The 22,368-nt window shown below is 44.6% G+C and overlaps 1 protein-coding gene across 1 annotated transcript in view; it reads left to right on the top strand.

Moving 5' to 3' along the window:
* The window catches only part of DISC1 (disrupted in schizophrenia 1), a 446,732-nt gene that overhangs the window by 348,910 nt on the left and 75,454 nt on the right, over nt 1-22,368 (top strand). Inside the window, exon 10 of the mRNA XM_018042542.1 lies at nt 2,164-2,224. Within this exon, the coding sequence (XP_017898031.1) occupies nt 2,164-2,224 (61 nt within the window). The remainder of the gene's footprint in view (nt 1-2,163; nt 2,225-22,368) is intronic.

The raw sequence follows: 22,368 nt of genomic DNA, 5'->3' as shown, positions 1-22,368 counted from the left end.
AAAAACATCTATTTCTGCTTTATTGACTATGCCAAAGCCTTTGTGTGGATCACCACAAACTGTGGGAAATTCTGAAAGTGATGGGAATACCAGACCACCTGACCTGCCTCTTGAGAAATCTGTATTCAGGTCAGGAAGCAACAGTTAGAACTGGGCATGGAAAAACAGACTGGTTCCAAATAGGGAAAGGAGTACGCCAAGACTATATTGTCACCCTGCTTATTTAACTTATATGCAGAGTACATCATGAGAAACGCTGGGCTGGAAGAACAAGCTGGAATCAAGATTGCCGGGAGAAATATCAATAACATCAGATATGCAGATGAAACCACCCTTATGGCAGAAAGCAAAGGAGAACTAAAGAGCCTCTTGATGAAAATGAAAGAGGAGAGGGAAAAAGTTGACATAAAGCTCAGCATTCAGAAAGCTAAGATCATGGCATCCAGTTCCACCATTTCATGGCAAATAGATGGGGAAACAGTGGAAACAGTAATAGACTTTATTTTTGGGGGCTCCAAAATCACTGCAGATGGTGACTGTAGCCATTAAAATTAAAAGACACTCCTTGGAAGAAAAGTTATGATCAACCTAGATAGCATATTAAAAAGCAGAGACATTACTTTGCCAACAAAGGTCCATCTAGTCAAGGCTATACTTTTTCCAGTGGTCATGTATGGATATGAGAGTTGGACTACTAAAAAAGCTGAGCACTGAAGAATTGGTGCTTTTGAACTGTGGTGTTGGAGAAGACTCTTGAGAGTCCCTTGGACTGCAAGGAGATCCAACCAGTCCATTCTGAAGGAGATCAGTCCTGAATATTCATTGGAAGGACTGATGTTGAAGCTGAAACTCCAATGCTTTGGCCACCTGATGTGAAGAACTGACTCACTGGAAAAGACCCTCATGATGGGAAAGATTGAAGGCAGGAGGAGAAGGGGATGACAGAGGATGAGATGGCTGGATGGCATCACAGACTCAATGGACGTGAGTTTGATTAAACTCTGGGAGTTGGTGATGGACAGGGAGGCCTGGCATGCTGCAGTCCATAGTGTTGCAGAGTCAGACATGACTGACTGAACTGAACTGAACTGACTGAACTTGGAGATTGGGGCAGTACAGGTCAATAAAATAAGAGGCCAACTTAAACAACATATATTTCACTCTGTGTGTTTCTGTTTTAGCCATTAGCTATTAGCAACTAATGGACCAGAACTTTTGTTGTATTCCCATCTAAATATTTGGTTTCTTGATGAGGAATTTTAAGGTACTTTTTCCGGTTTCCAGTAAAGCCCCTTTACCTCAGTCTGTATCAGAGCTTCCCCCCACTGTACCATATCTCCTTTACATTAGTAAAGTGCTTCTTTGGCCCTTTGAGCTTTGTGTGGGTGGTAGTTTCTCGGTGGTGTCTGACTCTTTGTGACCCCATGGACTGTAGCCCACCAGGCTCCTCCATCCATGGGATTTCCTAGACAAGAATACTGGAGTGGGTTGCCATTTCCTTCTCCAGGGGATCTTCCTCACCTAAGGATTAGACCTGGGTCTCCTGCATTGCAAGCAGATTCTTTACTGTGTGAGCCACCAGGGAAGCTTTAAGAGTCATCTATTCCTTCAGCATTTGGTGTAATGAGGCACTGAGTTTATCTCTAGGAGAAGTTGACCTCACAGCTTGGGAGCTGAGCAGTTAATGCCAACTTATTGGCTGGATCAGATTTCTATTTGAGTTTCAATGAAAGGGTCTGCAATCTTCAGCTACCACCGATGAAGTTCTCTGATTCATCCCTGAGGTGGGATGTTCTTCTCGCTCTTATGCTCTTTCCCAAACTCTGCAACCAAGCACTTGGCTACCAGGTGGGCAGTGGGAGGGGCACAGAGTACAATGGGATCCACGCCAGACATGTGAAGAGCTGCCTTTGAGAGCTCGTGGTGAAAGGCATCACGCCTTTTCTCCTGACTCCAGCTCCTGCGGCACCTGGGGGCCTCAGAGCCTTTCCAGCGCATCCATCCAGACATCCCCTCCAATGGCTCTGGGTGTTTTCCAAACATAGGATGTTATCACTGGCACCTTGACTGTGACCCTTTGGATTTTGGCTTTTAGCTCAGCGGTTCTGGGTTTTGTTCAATCTTTGACTCCAGTTGCCTTCATTTTGGATTTTTGTTTTGCAGAAACCAGTGTGAAGGTCTATACTATGAAGTACATGGAAATGCTTGAGGAGAAGCTGCACAGGTAAGGAGGGTGATTTCTTCCTCACAGACTCAGTGGTACATCTGGACCCTTCATTATAACAGAATTTAGTGAAGGCAAAGAAAAAGGCTAGCCAATTCGTCATAAATTAGCAAAGTAAAACACACACAGAAAGGAGTTCTTTGAACGCTGTAACAGGAGAATCAGGTGTCATACAAACATCTCCCAGCACTTTTTTCTTTTTATAAAATGTAAGTAGATTAAGATGTTGAAAAGTGTCTGAGGGAGATCACAAGAGAGTTTTCATGTTTCAGAAGAAGAAGAAGAATCTTCCTTGGTATGTCAAATTCAGAATGTATGCCTCGGTCTGTCTTCCTGTTCTTTTAAATGTCTGAAGTGGGTGTTATGGATGTTGACCTGGCTTATATGTGTTTTGGAACCATAGAAAAATGCCCATCTTAGGTTCTGTTTTGAATCTTGAATCAAAACCAGCGTGAAAATTCTTGTGCCTTTTTTTCTTAACCCAATTAGACATTCAGATTTGAGAAACATTAGGGATGCTGCGGCATGTCAAGATGTTTCTGGAGTTTATGGATATGTACTCATGAAAATAAACCCCAGCCACCAGGCTCTGTTCCTAATTAAGGAAACACGTACAAAAATGTAATATGTGCTTTCTTCCCTGGGACTCATTTAGCTTTATGGAAAATGTTTTGCTACTATTTGGAAATTGTTAAATAACTCTTTAAATAGGCTATGCCTTAAACCTTTGTCTGCCAGGGTAATGCCGTCGGCTAAAATACTGCTTCTCCCTTAAGATGTTAAGAGGAGCTGCCTTGCTGAGCTCTGCTCTGCAGGGTGGATTCTAATGCGTGGAAAGCAGGTTCTTCCAGCCCTAGAGGTGGGGAGGAACTATGGCAAAGGTAGTCAGTAGTGTGCCTGGGGTGAGAGCGTGTGCAGGTGAGAGGCATCCTCTGAGGAGAGGTCTCTCCGCCTTAGAAAGTAGGGTGCTCACCTGGCTCAGGTGTGCTGCCCTGCCTGGCGCTTGCTCTCCCACGGGTTCTGCTGGGGAAGGTTTCTGCACATCCCTTTTGGTCTTAACTCTAGTTATCATGTTTTAGCCATAAACAGCACACACACACCCCAAGTGTTCCGTTAGGTGACTGGACGGTAGGTTGGGGTTGTAAGATGTGGGTATAGCTAGAGGGTGCCCCTTTATTGTTTTTTTTATTGGAGGATGATTGCTTTCTGCCATACAACACCGTGAATCAGTCATAATTATACGTATTCTCTCCTTCTTGAGTCTCCCTCCCCCCATACCACCCCCTTGATCATCACAGAATGCCATCCTCACCTTCCTGTTTTTTAGCAGTTTCCCACTAGCTATCTGTTTCACACACACTAGTACATATATGTCGGTTCTACTCTCTCAACGTGCCCTGTTCTCTCCTTCCCCTGCTGGATCCACACATGCATTCTGTATATCTGCACCTCAATTCCTCTTCTGCAAACAGGTTCATCAGTACTGTCTTTCTAGATTCCATGTGTATGTGTTAATACACTATATTTGCTTTCCTGACTTACTTCATTCTCTATACCATGGTCCAGTTTCATGCACCTCATTGCAGCCGATTCAAATTCGTTTCTTTTCATGACTGAGTGATATTCCATTACACGTACGTGCCACATCCTCATCCATTCATCTGCTGATGGACATCTGGGTTGCTTCCATGTCCTGGCTGTTGCAACAATGCTGCAAAGCACCCCTTTAAATTGCAGCTCTATCACTTACCAATTGCCTGAGCTCAGGGAAGCGTTCACCTACCTTCAGTTTCTTTATCTATAAAACTGATGGATGGGAGTGTGCATTTTATTGTTCACTGTACATAAAGCTCTCTTATGGTCAACTGCCAACAAACGTCCGTTCCCTTCGCCTCTTGCTACTTTCCGGCCTTCCTTGCCTTAATCGTCAAACTGGCTGAACAGTCATGCACAGCCTGCATCCTTTCCCCGCCAAGCCGGGCCCCTCTGCTGCGTATGCAGTCAGGGAGCGGCCCCTCGCCCAGCTGCTCGGGCTGTCCCACCTAACACCTGTGCGGAACCAGGGCCTCCATTCGCTACCCCTTCCCTCCCCTCCCCCTTGGAGTCAGTCCGTAGTCCTGCCACGTCAGCCCCTGTAGGATCCTCTTGCCTGCCTGCATCCACCACGCCAGTGTGGGTCTCCCTGAATGACTCTCACAGCTACTTTTTACATTTTTTCTGAATCCATTGTGGCCCTTTCTACCCCATTCTCCAGCCGATCCTGAGGGAGCATGTTAAAATACAGATCTGGTCCTTCTGTATCCCTTCCTCCCAAGGATAAAGGCTACATGCCCCACCGTGGCTCCCGCCATTCTTCCGTGCGGCCTCTGTGGGAGGTCGCTTAGCATCGGCCATCACCACCGGTCGCCACCCTACTGCATGACTGCCGATTCTCTTGCTTCTTAGTGCCGCTGTGGTGTTTTTCTAGAGAGAACATAACTCAGAATGGAAAATGGTCAAGGGACATTGTTCAGGGAAGAATTAGGCTGAACCATGTGAAATTACTGATATTAGACCATTTTGACCTAGAAAATGACAATTTCTATGGTTCAACCAAATATCTAGTGATCTGGAGTCATCTGCAGTAGTCAGACGCTACGGCCTAGGACGGGCCTGTCTGCTTCCCCATGACGCACCAGCCCATGTGTGGACATGAGAACTCTCACCTCCTCCTTGCATATGCTCCAGGGGGCTCTCTTATCTCCACCCCACCAGCCCTCCATCTGCATAAGCCTTGTTCATCCTTCACGTTGTAGACATCTTCTCTTTGAAGCCCTCCATGACTCCCCAGGACCAAGCCATGTGCTTGCACTGAATTAGTCTCATCTTCAAAGTGCTTAATGTCAGGTATGGAAGATTACGTGTCTTGTTCTACATGCATCCTCAGTGATTTGGTAGGTCGGAACAGTTTAGAGTGCCAAACAATATCTGCTGAGCGGATAACTGAACAGACGAATGAGTGAACGCTGCCAATCTGTAGACACCGCGGTGTCCTATCTGTCGCCTCTTCAGCCTTGTGAGTGCACGACAGGCGGACGTTTGCGGCTTGGGATCCGTCAGCCGTTTCCAGGGACCAGGGTGGTGGCTGGCTACCTTCCAGCCTACTTCCTGAGGGCTCTTTCCATGACTGTTTCAAGTTTTGAGGAGGTCTGGCCCACATTTGCTTGAACTGTTGTGGTGGAAACACACGAAGAGACAGGAGAAAAGGCACTAGGGTCTGTGATCTCTGAGCAGTGGACAGAGGAGCAGAGAGAAGCTGGGAACTGGTACGCCCCCAGGGGCATCCCGGCAAATTATTGCTGCCTCAAAGCAGGAGGCCAGCCTGGGGGCCACGGAAGTGTGGTCATGGTTGGCCTCTCCCTCCCAGCACAGAACCGTCCTCCCTACCGGACGTGATGAGTGATAGTTGTACAATCCTGCTACAGTCAGTTCTTTCTAAGAGAATCAGTGTTTTAAAGCACAAAAGCAGTTTTTAGCCCTTGATATGGTTTGCATCATGGTGGCTGCTCAGTTAATATTGCAAGATGTTGACAAGAGCAAGGTGATAGATGCCGATGGAAATCTTGGTTATTGATTTGCAGTGTCTGTAGTGTCTCTTGAACATTCAGGGGTTTAGAAGGACAGTGCTGATAAATGAATGAACTGCTCATTTCCCGACCAAAGTTGTGGAGGACACGCTTTACCATCAGTGTCACCGCGAGATTTGGATCTGGCCAGTCGTGATTTCAGGGTTTCCCTGGTGGCTCAGTTGGTAAGGAATCTGCCTGCAGTGCAGGAGACCTGGATTTGATCCCCGAGTCAGGAAGGTTCCCTGGAGAAGGAAATGGCAACCCACTCCAGTGTTCTTGCCTGGAGAATCCCATGAACAAAGGAACCTGGCCGGCTACAGTCTGTAGGGTTGCAAGAGTTGGGTACGACTTTGCAACTAAACCACCACAGTCATGCTTTTGGAGCCACACCTAAATGACAACAACATCTTTGTTGAGACCTGGACACTCAGGTACTGAGACAGACTGGGGTGGGTTCAATGTTCCTCTCTCTATCAAGAAAGTCAAATGAATCAGAAATTAGGAAATAATTGATGCTGTCAGCAGCCCAAAGGGATCTCCTCACAGTACAGAACAAAAAGTGAGCAAATATTAAATAGGGGTTTCTAGTATATAGTAACTGAGAAGGCAGTGGCGAGCCACTCCAGTACTCTTGCCTAAAAAATCCCATGGACGGAGGAGCCTGGTAGGCTGCAGCCCATGGGGTCGCTACGAGTTGAATACGACTGAGCAACTTCACTTTCACTTTTCACTTTCACACATTGGAGAAGGAAATGGCAACCCACTCCAGTGTTCTTGCCTGGAGAATCCCAGGGATGGGGAAGCCTGGTGGGCTGCCGTCTAGGGGGTCGTACAGAGTCGGACACGACTGAAGTGACTTAACAGCGTAACAGCAACAACAGTATATAGTAAACAAATAATTTGCCTATTGACAATCTGAGTTATATAAAAAATGGAATTTCCCTCTAAATTTGAATGTTTGTAAAAACATTAAGAAGGTTTTTAAAAATCTGATTTTTTAAATATAATTGTATTATTTCTTGATGAGATTACAGTCAATTTTATTTTTTCTTATAAGTTTCTGTATTTTCTTTATTTTTTATTTTTAGTTTTTTATTTTTACCTTATTTTACTTTACAATACTGTATTGGTTTTGCCATATATTGACATGAATCCACCACGGGTGTACATGAGTTCCCAATCATGAACCCCCCTCCCACCTCCCACCCTGTATCATCTCTCTGGATCATCCCTGTGCATCAGCCCCAAGCATCCTGTATCCTGTATCGAACATAGATTGGCACTTCGTTTCTTACCTAATAGTATACATGTTTCAATGCCATTCTCCCAAATCATCCCACCCTCTCCCTCTCCCTTAGAGTCCAAAAGTCTGTTCTATACATCTGTGTCTCTTTTGCTGTCTCACATACAGGGTATGGTTACTGTCTTTCTAAATTCCATATATATGTGTTAGTATATTGTATTGGTGTTTTTCTTTCTGGCTTACTTCACTTTGTATAATCGGCTCCAGTTTCATCCATCTCATTAGAACTGATTCAAATGTATTCTTTTTAATGGCTGAGTAATACTCTATTGTTTATATGTACCACAGCTTTCTTATCCATTCATCTGCTGATGGACATCTAGGTTGTTTCCATGTCCTGGCTATTATAAACAGTGCTGTGATGAACATTGGGCTACATGTGTCTCTTTCAATTCTGGTTTCCTCGGTGTGTATGCCCAGAAGTGGGATTGCTGGGTCATAAGGCAGCTCTATTTGCAATTTTTTAAGGAATCTCCGCACTGTTTTCCATAGTGGCTGTACTAGTTTGCATTCCCACCAACAGTGTACGAGGGTTCCCTTTTCTCCACATCCTCTCCAGCATTTATTGCTTGTAGACTTTTGGATCGCAGCCATTCTGACTGGTGTGAAATGGTACCTCATTGTGGTCTTGATTTGCATTTCTCTGATAATGAGTGATGTTGAGCATCTTTTCATGTGTTTGTTAGCCATCTGTATGTCTTCTTTGGAGAAATGCCTTATTTAGTTCTTTGGCCCATTTTTTGATTGGGTCGTTTATTTTTCTGGAATTGAGCTGCATGAGTTGCTTGTAAATTTTTGAGATTAGTTGTTTGTCAGTTGCTTCATTTGCTATCATTTTCTCCCATTCCGAAGGCTGTCTTTTCACCTTACTTATAGTTCCCTTTGTTGTGCAGAAGCTTTTAATTTTAATTAGATCCCATTTGTTTATTTTTGCTTTTATTTCCAGTATTCTGGGAGGTGGGTCATAGAGGATCCTGCTGTGATTTATGTCGGAGAGTGTTTTGCCTATGTTCTCCTCTAGGAGTTTTATAGTTTCTGGTCTTACGTTTAGATCTTTAATCCATTTTGAGTTTATTTTTGTGCATGGTGTTAGAAAGTGATCTAGTTTCATTCTTTTACAAGTGGTTGACCAGTTTTCCCAGCACCACTTGTTAAAGAGATTGTCTTTACTCCATTGTATATTCTTGCCTCCTTTGTTGAAGATAAGGTGTCCATAGGTGTGTGGATTTATCTCTGGGCTTTCTATTTGTTCCATAGATCTATATTTCTGTCTTTGTGCCAGTACCATACTGTCTTGATGACTGTGGCTTTGTAGTAGAGCCTGAAGTCAGACAAGTTGATTCCTCCAGTTCCAATCTTCTTTCTCAAGATTGCTTTGGCTATTCGAGGTTTATTGTGTTTCCATACAAATCTTGAAATTATTTGTTCTAGTTCTGTGAAAAAAAATATGATTTTTAAAACTGATTTTATTTGCTATCAGTGTTAATGCTGCCAAATATTTGATGCACATAAAATTATCTCAACTATGTTATTTTATATGCTTAGGATATCTATTCCATCAAGTATAATTGTAAATAGGTCAATAGTAAAATCATTATTTGTAAATTACACCCATAAACTCTTTATTTCATGTAACATACATGAAAATAACGTGGGTTCTCAGTCCTGTCCAACTCTTTGCAACCCCCTGGACTGTAGCTTGCCAGGCTCCTCTGTCCATGGGATTTTTCAGGCAACAATATTGGAGGGGGTTGCCATTTCCTCCTCCAGGGATATATACACATATGTGTGTTTATATACACATTACACAAACATACAGTCTTGCATTTGAAAAATAAACATTTCATAGTTCTTATGTTTATTTGGAAAATTCCTTTTTAGTAACATGAGACTGAGTGAAAATTCATGCATAAGAAGCAGGTGATATTCTTTCCTTTATATCAAACCTTATGATTTGGAGTGACTTGGAGGCTGGGGAGAATCTGGCTTATTATTTCTCTATCACTGAAAGGCAGAGAAACAACAAACCTCTGGCAAATACACCTGTTCTCAAGAAGAAAAGGAACTCATGACAAAAAAATCTGAGTTCCAAGTTGGGTACATGTATGTTGCTGCTCAGTTCAGTTCAGTTCAGTCGCTCAGTCGTGTCCCACTCTTTGCAACCCCATGAATCGCAGCTCGCCAGGCCTCCCTGTCCATCACCATCTCCTGGAGTTCACTCAGACTCACGCCCATCGAGTCAGTGATGCCATCCAGCCATCTCTTCCTCTGTCGACCCCTTCTCCTCCTGCCCCCAATCCCTCCCAGCATCAGTCTTTTCCAATGAGTCAGCTCTTCGCATGAGGTGGCCAAAGAACTGGAGTTTCAGCCTTAGCATCGTTCCTTCCAAAGAAATCCCAGGGCTGATCTCCTTCAGAATGGACTGGTTGGATCTCCTTGCAGTCCCAGGGATTCTAAAGAGTCTTCTCCAACACCACAGTTCAAAAGCATCAATTCTTTGGCGCTCAGCCTTCTTCACCTGTTCTATAAAGGAGATGGGATTTGTGGATTTTCCCCACCTGTTTCAGAGGTGTCCCACCTCCCCCTTCTCTACAGCCAGGGAACCAGGAGGGTGGCTGCTGTCAGTTGCAGGGTCATGGTCATTTCACAGGCCCACTCCCTCTGGGATTTCCCCTCGGCTCCCACTGTTGCTGCTCATTAAAGCATGTAATACCTCCCTCCTCCTGTCCCCCCACCCTCCTGTTCAGTACACTCTGCCTCGGCAGCCAGAGTGACTTTGTCACTGCTCTGCTTACAATCCTTCTAGGCTCTTTCGCATCCGGCATAAACCCCACAATCCCCATCCAGGCCCCCAGGGCTCCCCATGAGGGGCCTTCAGCCTGCTGTCCACCTTGTCACTGTGATCCCCACCCTCATTGGGTGCTCAGTGCTCCAGAGGAGCCTGTGCTCAGTTCCCCAATTCACCCCCAGCAGCATTTTTTGGGGAGTCCTCCCCATGCCAGCCCCTGGGTGCACCCTCACCGCCAGACTCAGCACAGTACCCCTTCTCTCCAGAGCCTCTCTGGCCTCCTCTTGCTTCCTTCTAGGTTCCCACAGTGGGAGTCACTTATAGCAATCTGTTGCATTGACTTCTGTTTTATTCTCTTGGACTGTGAGCTCCTTGAGAATGAATGCGTTTCAGGCCAAGCTTGCTTTGTGTTCCAAATGGCTGGCATGCTGTTTGGCATGGGTTAAATATTCAATAAAATTAAGAATGCAAGAGTGGATAGATAAATAGCTACTGTATCTTAAAATGTTATTTTCAGCTATTCAATTCAAAAAATCAAGGCAGCTTAAGAAGATGCAATGCTCCAGAAATCCATTTGTCTTGCCATAAAATCTTAGTGAGATGAAATAGAAAAGGAAAAAATCTACTCTTAACGAGTCTTCTCCATTTCTTTTACTCCTTGGGTTTACAGAGGTATGATAGTAATTAAGCATGATATTTTGGCTTCACTCATGTTCACTTACAGCTGAATCTTGCTTGAATTTCTATTTTCTCAATTATTATTATTTGAGGGTTCCATTTGTTCATTTGTTTTATTTTTTAGATTCCACATAAAAGTGAAAGCATACAGAATTTATCCTTTTCCATCTGACCTATTTCACTAAGCATAATACCAACCCAACCTCCCCCCGGCATGGTCCACACATGTTGCAAATGGCCAAATTTCATTCTTCTTTAATGGCTGAGTAATATTCTATTGTATATAGAAGATGTGGTATCTGTTTTCTCAAATATTATATATTCTCTCTTAACCGTCTTTCTCACAGAGGCAAAAGGAATGTTCAGAGGTCTTGTAGATGAGTTTCATTTTCATTGATTAAATGTTTTCAGTTCAGTTCAGTCACTCAGTCATGTCCAACTCTTTGTGACCCCATACACTGCAGCATGCCAGGCTTTCCTGTCTGTCACCAACTTCCGGAGTTTGCTCAAACTCATGTCCATTGAGTCGATGATGCCATACAACCATCTCATCCTCTGTCATCCCCTTCTCCTTTCCCAGTCTTCAATCTTTCCCAGCATCAGGGTCTTTTCCAGTGAGTCAGTTCTTCACATCAGGTGGCCAAAGTATTGGAGCTTCAGCTTCGGCATCAGTCCTTCCAATGGATATTCAGGACTGATTTCCTTCAGGATTGACTGGTTTGATCTCCTTGCAGTCCAAGGGACTCTCAAGAGTCTTCTCCAACACCACAGTTCAAAAGCATCAATTCTTCAGTGCTCAGCTTTCTTAGTAGTCCAACTCTCACATCCATTCATGACCACTGGAAAAACAATAGCTTTGACTAGATGGACCTTTGTTGGCAAAGTAATGTCTTTGCTTTTGAATATGCTGTCTAGGTTGGTCATACCTTTCCCTCCAAGGAGCAAATATCTTTTAATTTCATGGCTGCAGTCACCATCTACAGTGATTTTGGAACCCAAGAAAATAAAGTCTGTCACTGTTTTTATTGTTTCCCCATCTATTTGCCATGAAGTGATGGGACCAGATGCCATGATCTTTGTTTTTTGAATGTTGAGTTTTAAGCCATCTTTTTCACTCTCCTCTTTCACTTTCATCAAGAAGCTCTTTAGTTCTTCTTCGCTTTCTGCCATAAGGGTGGTGTCGTCTGTGTATCTGAGGTTATTGATATTTCTGCCAATTTTATCTTGTATCTAAACATGTATGGAAGTAATTTATCATTGTCCAATGGTCAGCTCACCTCTGTGGTTCATGGGCACCAAGCCCTCCACCCTAAGGCTCTGCTTAGAATTGTGGAATCTCTTGTATACATGCCTGATAGTAAAATTTCTCTTTTTTCTACATTTTTTCCCCGAAGTTAGATGTTAAAAACTGCCACAAAGTATAGGTGCAGTTTAGTGGATTATAGGCTGTTTCCTTGTACTCTTCTGTGTTTCTCAAGTAGGTTTTTATTTTTTTTGAATATGCATCATACTTTCACAATCAGAGAAGAAAGCAGAAAAATCATTAAAGTCTGTTTTGAATATGGCAGTAATTAGATACTTTTTTTTTATAGGCCTTCTTAGCATGAGAGGGACAATCAAACACTCCTTGATCTTAACCTGAAATTTACTTAGAGACTGATATATTTTTCCAAAGGTGGTTTGGTTCTTTTTTTAAAATTAATGTTTACTTTCTGTTTATCTTGCAGTTTCAATATATTCAGCCTACAGGGAAGCGGTAGCTCAGGGAATTCACTCTGCCTGGTGGCTAGCAGAGAGAGGAGCTCTATAGTGGGTTCAGCCTGGACCCCACCACCTTCCTAGCTTGTCTGTCTGGACAGCTCTGCCTTCAGCCCAGTCATTTGTGGGCAAAGCTGTCCTGGGTTCTAAGCCAACACAGTGTACCATGTGGAGGACATCAGGAGACTAAGGCATCATTTCTCTGCCCACAGGGCGTGCCATCTGGACGGGGAGCAGCACTGTTCACATGCACTTCAGGGTTTAAAGTCTGTCCCCTCACCTGAGGCTCCAGGAGCCCATCAGCCAAGGCTAAAAGCAAGCGTTGATGACCAGGTGCCCCCGTCTCAGGAAGATGGGAATTAGGGCTGAGGATGGGGTCTCTAGAACACTTGTTTCCTAGACAGCTGCGTGTGAGACGGTCCCGTAGGATGTGGGGAGAACACGTTAGCATTTCTGTTTCACTTTTTCATTTCACTCATTTAGGTTTTGTCTTTGAACATGCTTTATATGTGTATAGTGGTGGTGATGGTTGTTTTTCAGCTGCTCAGTCGTGTCTGACTCTTTGCAACCCCATGGACCGCAGCACGCCACGCTTCCCTGTCTTTCACTATCTCCTGGAGTTTGCTCAAATTCATGCCCATTGAGTCTGTGATGCTATCTAACCATCTCATCCCCTGCCGCCCTCTTCTTCTTTTACGTTTAATCTTTGCCCGCATCAGGGTCTTTTCCAACGAGTCTGCTCTTCGCATCAGGTGGCCAGTGTATTGGAGCTTCAGTGTATAGTGGTACCTGCGTACAGTTTATCAAATGTGTGAGTGCGTTTGTCATTTTCTCACTGATGAGTGCCTGCATAATAAAAAACAGTCAGAGACAGTGCTGAATTAGTGTTCACTTATTTTCCAATACTGAGTCCAAGGCCACATTCAGTATATGACCATGCTGTGCAGCAGCCCTCTTTGTCTTCACATCCGCAGAGGAAAAAAGGAGTTAATTCTGTAAGAGGAGAGCCGGCTCTCAGATGATACAAAGAAGATGAAAGAGGCAGAGGCAAGCGGACAGAAAGGGCAGGATTACAAACAGCATGAGAGAGGGAATTTCAATGTGGAGCTGTTGGTAACGTCAGGCAGGAATTCAGGAGCCTTGTTCAGGTGTGTGGTCCTCAAGAGCATAATAGCTGACAGCCCAGGCGGCCGCTTATCTGGGGAGTGTGGTCCACACTTGACTGAGCGGCACTTGCTTCCGGCCGTTCAGCAGCTTCCCAACAGGAGTTTAACAATGAATAGAATTCTTTGGGGTTCCACATAGAGTGTTCTTTATTCTGAATTATGCAAGGCGATTTTGACGTTTCTGTGCACCTGGAACAATCCATTTTCAACCCACATTGACCTTATTTCAAAGGCTTTTGAGGGAAGTGACTGTAAGAAGTGGCAGCCAGCAGTTAGGCGACCGGCTGCCATGGGAACCCCTGCCCCCCAGGTGCAAAGAGAGAGAGAGCTGGATGCCCCCATCTGCCTTTTGCACCCTGGTTTTATTGTTTTGCTTCTGATCTGGCTTTCCTCCTTCCCCTCTTGACAGGCACAAGTCAGACATGTTCCTCTCTCCTCAGACCTCACGGCTTCTCCACGGCCTCGTGCCGTTTGTTCCTCCTGAGTCTCCAGAAGGCAGGGTCTCAGCTCCTCTCTTTTCCACCTCGGTTTGCCGTGCCCCTCCTGTGTTCACCTCCGCCCTCAGTTGGGAGCTGTTTGTGTTTGCGTCAGCTCGATTTCTTTCCTCTTTGTCTGTCTGTGTCCGTCTGCCTGTGTGTGTCTCTGTCTCTCTCTGCTCTCCTCCGTCTGTCTGCTCTCCTCCGTCTCTCTCTGCTCCCCTCCGTCTCTCTCTGCTCCTTCGTCTCTTCGTCCTCTGTCCCTCTCTATTGCTCTGTTTCTTTCTCTGCTTCCCTCTCTGTTGTGCCCCGTCACTCAGTCATGTCTGACCCTTTGCGACCCCACGGACTGTAGCCCACCAGGCTCCTCTGTCCACGGAATTCTCCAGGCAAGAACACTGGAGTGGGTTGTCACTTCCTCCTCCAGGAGATCTAGCCAACGTAGGAGTCGAACCTGCATCTCCTGCCTTGTCAGGCAGATTCTTTCCCGCTGTGCCACCTGGGAAGCTCGCATACTACACTTGATCTTAGTTTCCGTCTCTCTCTGTTTCCCTGTCTCTATCTCTGTCGCTTTATCTCTCTGTCTCTTTGTCACTCTGTCTCTCTCTGCCTCTCCCTCTCTCTCTCTGCCTCTGCCTCCTTACTAGCAGGAGACGCATAGGGTGCAGAGGCTAGGAAGTAAAGACATCACCCCTTTCATTCCTGCCTGTTACGCCATCGCTCTGCTGCTCTGACTCCTGTCTATCCATTCCAGACTGTACTAAGGAGCTGTTGCCCACAGTGATTCTCATCCTCTGGCTCCTGTCTTGTGTTCTGCTTCTTGCCTGTCCTTTGACTGCGCCGTCTTGGGTCATGAACTTCCTTTTGTGTTCATGTTCTGCCTTCTCGCCTCAGTTGCCCACTTGGGGCTCTGTCTGTGCACCCAGAAGATGCTGTGACTCCATACACTGTGGATAGAGACACTGTAGCAAGTCCGTGCTTCCTTATAAAGCCAGATGGGTTGATCTGACATGGCATAGACACTAAAGTCTTCATGGAAATATTCATTGTTAGCTTTGCCCACTTTTGAATATTGAAACAATTTGGTTGCACTATCTAATTTTCCAGGGGAGACAAGGATCTAGAATACCTTACTATTTTGAGGGGACTTTACTAGTGGTTAAAAAATCCACCTTGCAGTGCAGAGGACGTGGGTTTGATCCCAGGTTGGAGAACTGAGATCCCACGTGTTGAGAAACAGCTAAACCCAAATGCCACGTCTATATTGCGCATCTGCACTGCGACAAAGGAAGGGTCCTGTGTGCTGCGACAAAGACCCAAGGCAGCTAAATAAATACATATTAGAGAAAACAAAATAAAATGCCTTGCTATTTTGAGAGTCAAACTGATAAGAAATCTTAAAGCACTTAATTCTACAAAGGTCTACATAATCACTAACATGTAACCATTGATTGTTCACATCAAGAGGCTGCTTAGTTCTTCACTTTCTGCCATTAGGGAGGTATCATCTGTGTATCTAAAGTTGTCGATATTTCCCTATGCAAACTTGATTCGAGCTTGTGATTCATTCAGCCTGGCATTTTGCATGATGTACTCTGCATATAAGTTACATAAGCAGGGTGACACCATACAGCCTTGATATCCTTTTTTCCCAATTTTGAACGAATCTATTGTTCCATGTCGTGTTCTAAGTGTTGCTTCTTGACTTGCACACAGACTTCTCAGGTTTCTCACACACACACATATATATATATTTCAGATTTGTTTCCATTATAGGTTATTACAAGATATTGAAATAGTTCCCTTTGCTGTACAGGAGGACCTTGTTGTTCATCTAGTCTACTTATAGTAGTGTATATCTGTTAACCCCAAATTCCCAATTTCCCCTTTCCCCTTTTGGTAACCATAAGTTTGTTACATATGTCTGTGAGTCTGTTTCTGTTTCATCAATCAGTTCATTTGTATCCCTTTTTTAGATTCCACAAGCAAGTGATATTGGATTTCTCTTTCTCCATCTGACTTACCTCATTTAGTGTGATCATCTCTAGGTCCATCCATGTTGCTGCAAAGGGCATGACTTCATTCTTTGTTGTGGCTGAGTCGTATTCGGTTGTAAATATGAACCACGTCGTCTTTACCCGCGCCTCTGCTGATGGACACTGAGGCTGCTTTCCTGGCTTGGCTGCTGTACCTAGTGCTCCTGTGAGCATCGGGGTTTGCGCATCTTTTTGATTTATAGTTTTGTCCAGATGAAGACCTTCTCTGGGGGCACAGATGGTAGTGAATCTGCCTGCAGTGCAGTCGACCCGTGTTTGATCCCTGGGTCAGAAAGATCCCCTGGAGAAGGAAATAGCAACCCACTCCAGTGCTCTTGCCTGGAAATTCCCATGGACGGAGGGGCCTGGTAGGCTACAGTCCACAGGGTTGCAAAGAGTTGGACTCGACTGAGTGACTTCACTTTGTCCAGATATGTGCCCAAGAGTTAGATTATTGGATCATTTTTAGCTCTATTTTTAGTTTTGTAAGAAACCTCCATACTGATATCCACAGTGGCTACACCACTTTACATTCCCACCAACAGTAGGAGGGTTTTCTCCATGCCCTCTCTAACATTTATTATTTGTAGACTTTCTGACCATTGTAGTTTTGATTTGCATTTCTCTAATGATTAGTGATGTTGAGCATCTCTTTATGTGCCTGTTGGTCGTTTATATATGAGAAGACAGATCTTTGCCTGCAGCATCAGAATTAAAAGCGTGGACCAAAGATCTTGGTCGCCTGTCACCATTTTCTGCCCCTGATATTTCAGCCCTTCACTGGACGCGGGGCTATTCTGAAGAGATGGCCTGAAAAATGAAAAAAAAAAAAGATGACTGTGATTTTGTGTAATAGGAAATGGACAGGAGATTGGCTATTACTTAAAACAGAAGGCTCTGCTCACAGACTCCACTGTGGCTTGTGCTGTTCAACCCAAAGTGTGTGTTTTAAATCAGCGATGCGATCACTCTGCCCACTGAGATCAATTAAGGCATCAGTCAATATTTAAGGAGGCCTGAGGCTTGGCATGACGCCCAGTGAATCCTCTTTCTTTACTCTGTTCAGTTTCAGTGGCACCAAGCTATTCCATGGCGGTCACTGTGTGAACCTGAACTTCAGGCAGGAGCGGGGGGACGTTCTGTTCATTGTGCTCTCTGGGCCCCTGTGCCTTGACCCTGGATACACCAGGGTGCTCCACTCTGTGCCTGTTTCAAGGGGCCTGTCACATTCTTCAAAAGTTGATTATAATAAGAAAGCTGAGCGCCGAAGAATTGATGCTTTTGAACTGTGGTGTTGGAGAAGACTCTTGAGAGTCCCTTGGACTACAAGGAGATCCCACCAGTCCATCCTAAGGGAGATCAGTCCTGGGTGTTCATTGGAAGGGCTGATGCTGAAGCTGAAACTCCAGCTAATCAATAGGGATGTCCAAACTAAGATGATTTTTACAAGCTCAAGAGAAACCATTATAGCTTGAGTGTTCCTGATGCATTTTGGCAGGGAGCTGAGAAATCTTAAAGAAAAATTAATTGCTATATCGATGGAAACCCCAGTAGGTAGATATCCAATTTGTCATTAATTAAAACGAGAAGACTTTTAATGATTCAAGGAAGCATTGTCAAGATTGTGTGATAGTTTAATTTGCTAACGTGGTATGAACCTGTTAGCTTCAGACGCATGATTAATACAAGTGACGCTCCTCCTGGAATTTCTCCGACACTCACTTTCAGCATGCAATCATTTTTAGAGTATGCTCAGTGCTCCTATCTCACGTGAAGTGAATTGACAGTTCTGCAGTAACCTTGGCAAAGGTAGGTTAGACGAAATAGTACACATACATTGTGGCTCATTGTTGCTTGTGTCTTCCTCCTCACTCCCCTATCATACAACAGCTGTGTGAACGTTAGCCGCAGAGCAGGCTGCAGACACTCTCTGTGCTGGCCTGCTCCCCTTCCATCTAGGAGTTCACCCCAGGGTGGGTTCTAAATCCCCGATTACAGCCTTCTCAGGTGGGAACTAGCCTTTTTCCTTCTGTGGCGTTGATATAAGGATGCCATTTCTTGAACTGGAAGAATTGTATGTGATTATACTATACGTGTGTATATGTGTTAAGTTGCTCAGTTGTGTCCGACTCTCTGTGACCCCGTGGACTGTAGCCTGTCACGCTCCTCTATCCGTGGGATTTCCCAAGCAAGAATACCTGAGCGAGTTGCCATGTCTTCCTTCAGAGGATCTTCTTGACCTAGGATCGAACTTGCATCTCTTGAATCTCCTGAACTGGCAGGTGGATTCTTTACCACTGCACCGCCTGGGAAGGGCCCTGACGATATTATATGCTAAGCCTAAAAAGATAACTTTGTAGCTCTCATTCATTACCCAACAAGGCCTTTTAGTGATGCTTCTTTTTTGCTTTTTAAATTTTATTAAGTACAGTTGATGAAGATGAAGTACATCTTCAAGATATTGTGTTAATTTCTGCTGTATAGCAAAGTGACTCAGTCATATATATATATATATATATATATATATATATATATATATATTCTTTTCATTTTCTCTTCCATTGTGGTTTATCACAGGATATTGAATATAATTCCCTGTACTATACAGTAGGACCTTGTTGTTTATCCATCCTGTATATACTAGTTTGCATCTGCTAATCCCAAACTCCCAAGCTGTTAGTTGTGCTTCTTAAAATAAAAGTTTCCCAAAGAAATCATAAAATTATTTAGTGAACAATGTGGAAACAGACTCACCAAGAGGGTGACTTGTGACAGTTACACAAAGCAGTCCTCCTGGGTATTTTTCTCTGTTATTCTGAGTTTGGGGCAGCAGGGAGAGGTGGCCCAGTTAGGAGCTGTGGTTCTGCACTAGGCATGTCCCACCTGGGCAGGCTGGTCATGGTGCCGCATCACTTCGCTCTGTAAGTGAACTCAGACCTGTCTCTTTTCACTGACACTTTGTCTCTAAATTTTCTTGGTTTACAGCCCTTCGGTGGAAGCTATTTTTGTTTTGATGATGAGGGTTGCCCACTCTCTGTGGTTGCCGGGAGGAGATGGTTCTCAGTGTTGCTTCAGCGCGCACGTGCTCGCTTGGGCGGCTTACTGGAGCATGAAGTGGGAATGCGTTTGTGTAGGTGGTCTCACCCTCCTGCTTGCTGAGGGGCAGGGTCTCACCTGGAATGTTTCATCTGATCCTGTGTCTCTGTAAGTGGCTACAAGTCTTTTCAGTGAGAAGGAGCCACTCCAGTGTGTCTGAGTGACTTCCGAATGAATTTGGTCCCACCTCTATTTCCTGGGCTGCCAGCACATGGGCCCTTATGTGGCAGCTGTGATAACGGGGCCCTGACTTCTCAAGGCACGTTAGTCCATCCAGGAGGGCCTCTCCCCTGAGATCAGTGGGGCAGTGTCTGGAGACTCACGTCCTGAGAGAGGGACCCGTGAGAGCAAACCAGCCAGCAGCGTGGCCCCAGACTGTGCTTCCCTGTGCAGGCCTGACCCTTGACGACGGCCCCGATACTTTGGGACAGGAGGATTATGGAGGCAGATCAAGAAAGCAGGTATCAGCCTGTTGCTCCCGCAGTCTCTGCTGAGGCATCAGTGTCACCTGAGCTGCAGGGTAAGAAAGGACGGAATGAAACCAGCTATAAGGTTTAGGGGAAGGCTAATACGCTGCTCCTGAGAGCAACGACCGTATGTCATTTCTAAGACAGAGTCCCATGTGAGGCCTGCCGCTCGGACTCTGTCTCCTCCTCCTCTGCCTTTTCCACGCACACCCTAAGCAGTCTGGCCCACGGTGTCTGATGGAGCCTGACCCATTATAACTTCGGGGAATGTGCGGCTAACCAGGTCAGTGTCTTGCTCTTTTTTTAAATTTTTTTATTTTACTTTACAATACTGTATTGGTTTTGCCATACATCAACATGAATCTGCCACGGGTGTACACGTATTCCCAATCCTGAACCCCCCTCCCACCTCCCTCCCCATACCATCTCTCTGGGTCATCCCAGTGCACCAAGCCCCAAGTATCCTGTATCCTGCATTGAACCTGGACTGGCGATTCGTTTCTTATATGATATTATACATGTTTCCATGCCATTCTCCCAAATCATCCCACCCTCTCCCTCTCCCACAGAGCCCAAAAGACTGTTCTATACATCTGGGTCTCTTTTGCTGTCTCGCATACAGGGTTATCGTTAAACCATCTTTCATAAATTCCATATATATGTGTTAGTATAGTGTATTGGTGTTTTTCTTTCTGGCTTACTTCACTCTGTATAATCGGCTCCAGCAAGTGTCTTGCTCTTTTAAGGAATAAGTAAGCACTTGAGAGAAGGCCACAACTTTATTCAAAAGTGTAAAAATGAGAATTCCTGGGATGGGGACTGTGGTTCAAGATAATTTTGATGAGGGTGCTTCAAAGCCACCACATCACGTGGGCCATGAGTACACTGTGGATCTTGTTCCCTCACACGGGAATAGGCATCTCTAAGGATGTAATTTGTAAACATTATCTACAATCCCTCAATGCCTCAGTTAGTTTCTCTTCCACTCAAAGTCCAGAGTTCAGAACTGTGGAGTTTTTGTTGTTGCCATTGCCTCTCTTTTCTTTTTTTAATGTGGGAGCTTTAGTTGTGGCATGTGGGATCTACTTCCCGAACCAGGGATAGAACCCAGGCCCCCTGTATTCTATCCAAGAATGGAGTCTTGGCCACTGGACCATCAGGGAAGTCCCGGATCTGTGTTAACTGTATAATCACAGGCATCTCTCAGGCTTGGCCCAACAGCTGCTCAATGGTGAAATTAACAGTGAAATTAACATTTCCTTACCAATGGAGACGCAGAATCAGGTTGGAAGCCAGGCATCTGTTTACACAAAGAGTTGTTTTAGTAACAATAATAATGAGCCACTATATACAGTACTCAATATTTTCAAGGCTGAAGAAGTCAGTCAGTTCAGTTCAGTTCAGTTGCTCAGTTGTGTTTGACTCTTTGTGGTCCCATGGATTGCAGCACGCCAGGCCTCCCTGTCCATCACCAACTCCTGGAGTTTATTCAAACTCATGTCCATTGAGTCGGTGATGCCATCCAGCCATCTCATCCTCTGTCATCCCCTTCTCCTCTTGCCTTCAATCTTTCCCAGTAGCAGGGTCTTTTCAAATGAGTCAGTTCTTTGCATCAGATGACCAAAGTATTGGAGTTTCAGCTTCAACATCAGTCCTTCCAATGAATATTCAGGACTGATTTCCTTTAGGATGGATTTGTTGGACCTCCTTGTAGTCCAAGGGACTCTCAAGAGTCTTCTCTAACACCACAGTTCAAAAGCATCAATTCTTTGGCGCTCAGCTTTCTTTATAGTCCAACTCTCACATCCATACATGACTATTGGAAAAACCATAGCTTTGACTAGATGAACCTTTGTTAACAAAGTAATGTCTCTGCTTTTGAATATGCTATCTAGGTTGGTCATAACTTTCCTTCCAAGGAGTAAGCGTCTTTTAATTTCATCGCTGCAGTCACCATCTGCAGTGATTTTGGAGCCCCCCAAAATAAAGTCTGACCCTGTTTCCACTGTTTTCCCATCTATTTCCCATGAAGTGATGGGACCAGATGCCATGATCTTAGTTTTCAGCCAACTTTTTCAGTCTCCTCTTTCACTTTCATCAAGAGGCTTTTTAGTTCTTCTTTACTTTCTGCCATAAGGGTGGTGTCATCTGCATATCTGAGGTTACTGATATTTCTCCTGACAGTCTTGATTCCAGCTTGTGCTTCTTCCAGCCCAGCGTTTCTCATGATGTACTCTGCATATAAGTTAATTAAGCAGGGTGACAATATACAGCCTTGACGTCCTCCTTTTCCTATTTGGAACCAGTCTGTTGTTCCATGTCCAGTTCTAACTGTTGCTTCCTGACCTGCATATAGAAGAGGTCAAAAGCTAGAAAATCAGCATTTTAATCATTGACAGGCTACTTAAGAGGTGAAGGACTTTCCTTATTCCCACCGCAAGCTGACACTCTCTTTATCTGAACCCGTGACTGTTTCTGTGGTTCTGAGTTAGTGGTGACTTTTTTTTCCCCTGCAATACTATTGAAGTATATAAGAATTTTATTGAACAGTGATTTACAATGTTGTGTTAATTTTGGCTGTAAACAAAGTAATTCAGTTACACCTATGTACATATATTATTTTCTATTATGTTTTATCACAGGATATTGCATATAGTTCCCCATGCTGTACAGTAGGACCTTGTGTGTCCATCCTATATATAACAGTGTACATCTGCGGATGTCAAGCTCCCAGTCCTTTCCTTCTCAGTGACCCCCTTGGCAACCAC

The sequence above is a fragment of the Capra hircus genome, chromosome 28 (assembly GCF_001704415.2).
Source record: "Capra hircus breed San Clemente chromosome 28, ASM170441v1, whole genome shotgun sequence".
NCBI lineage: Eukaryota > Metazoa > Chordata > Mammalia > Artiodactyla > Bovidae > Capra > Capra hircus.
Note: the sequence above shows the minus strand (reverse complement) of the source record. Positions and strands in the feature narration are given on the sequence as shown.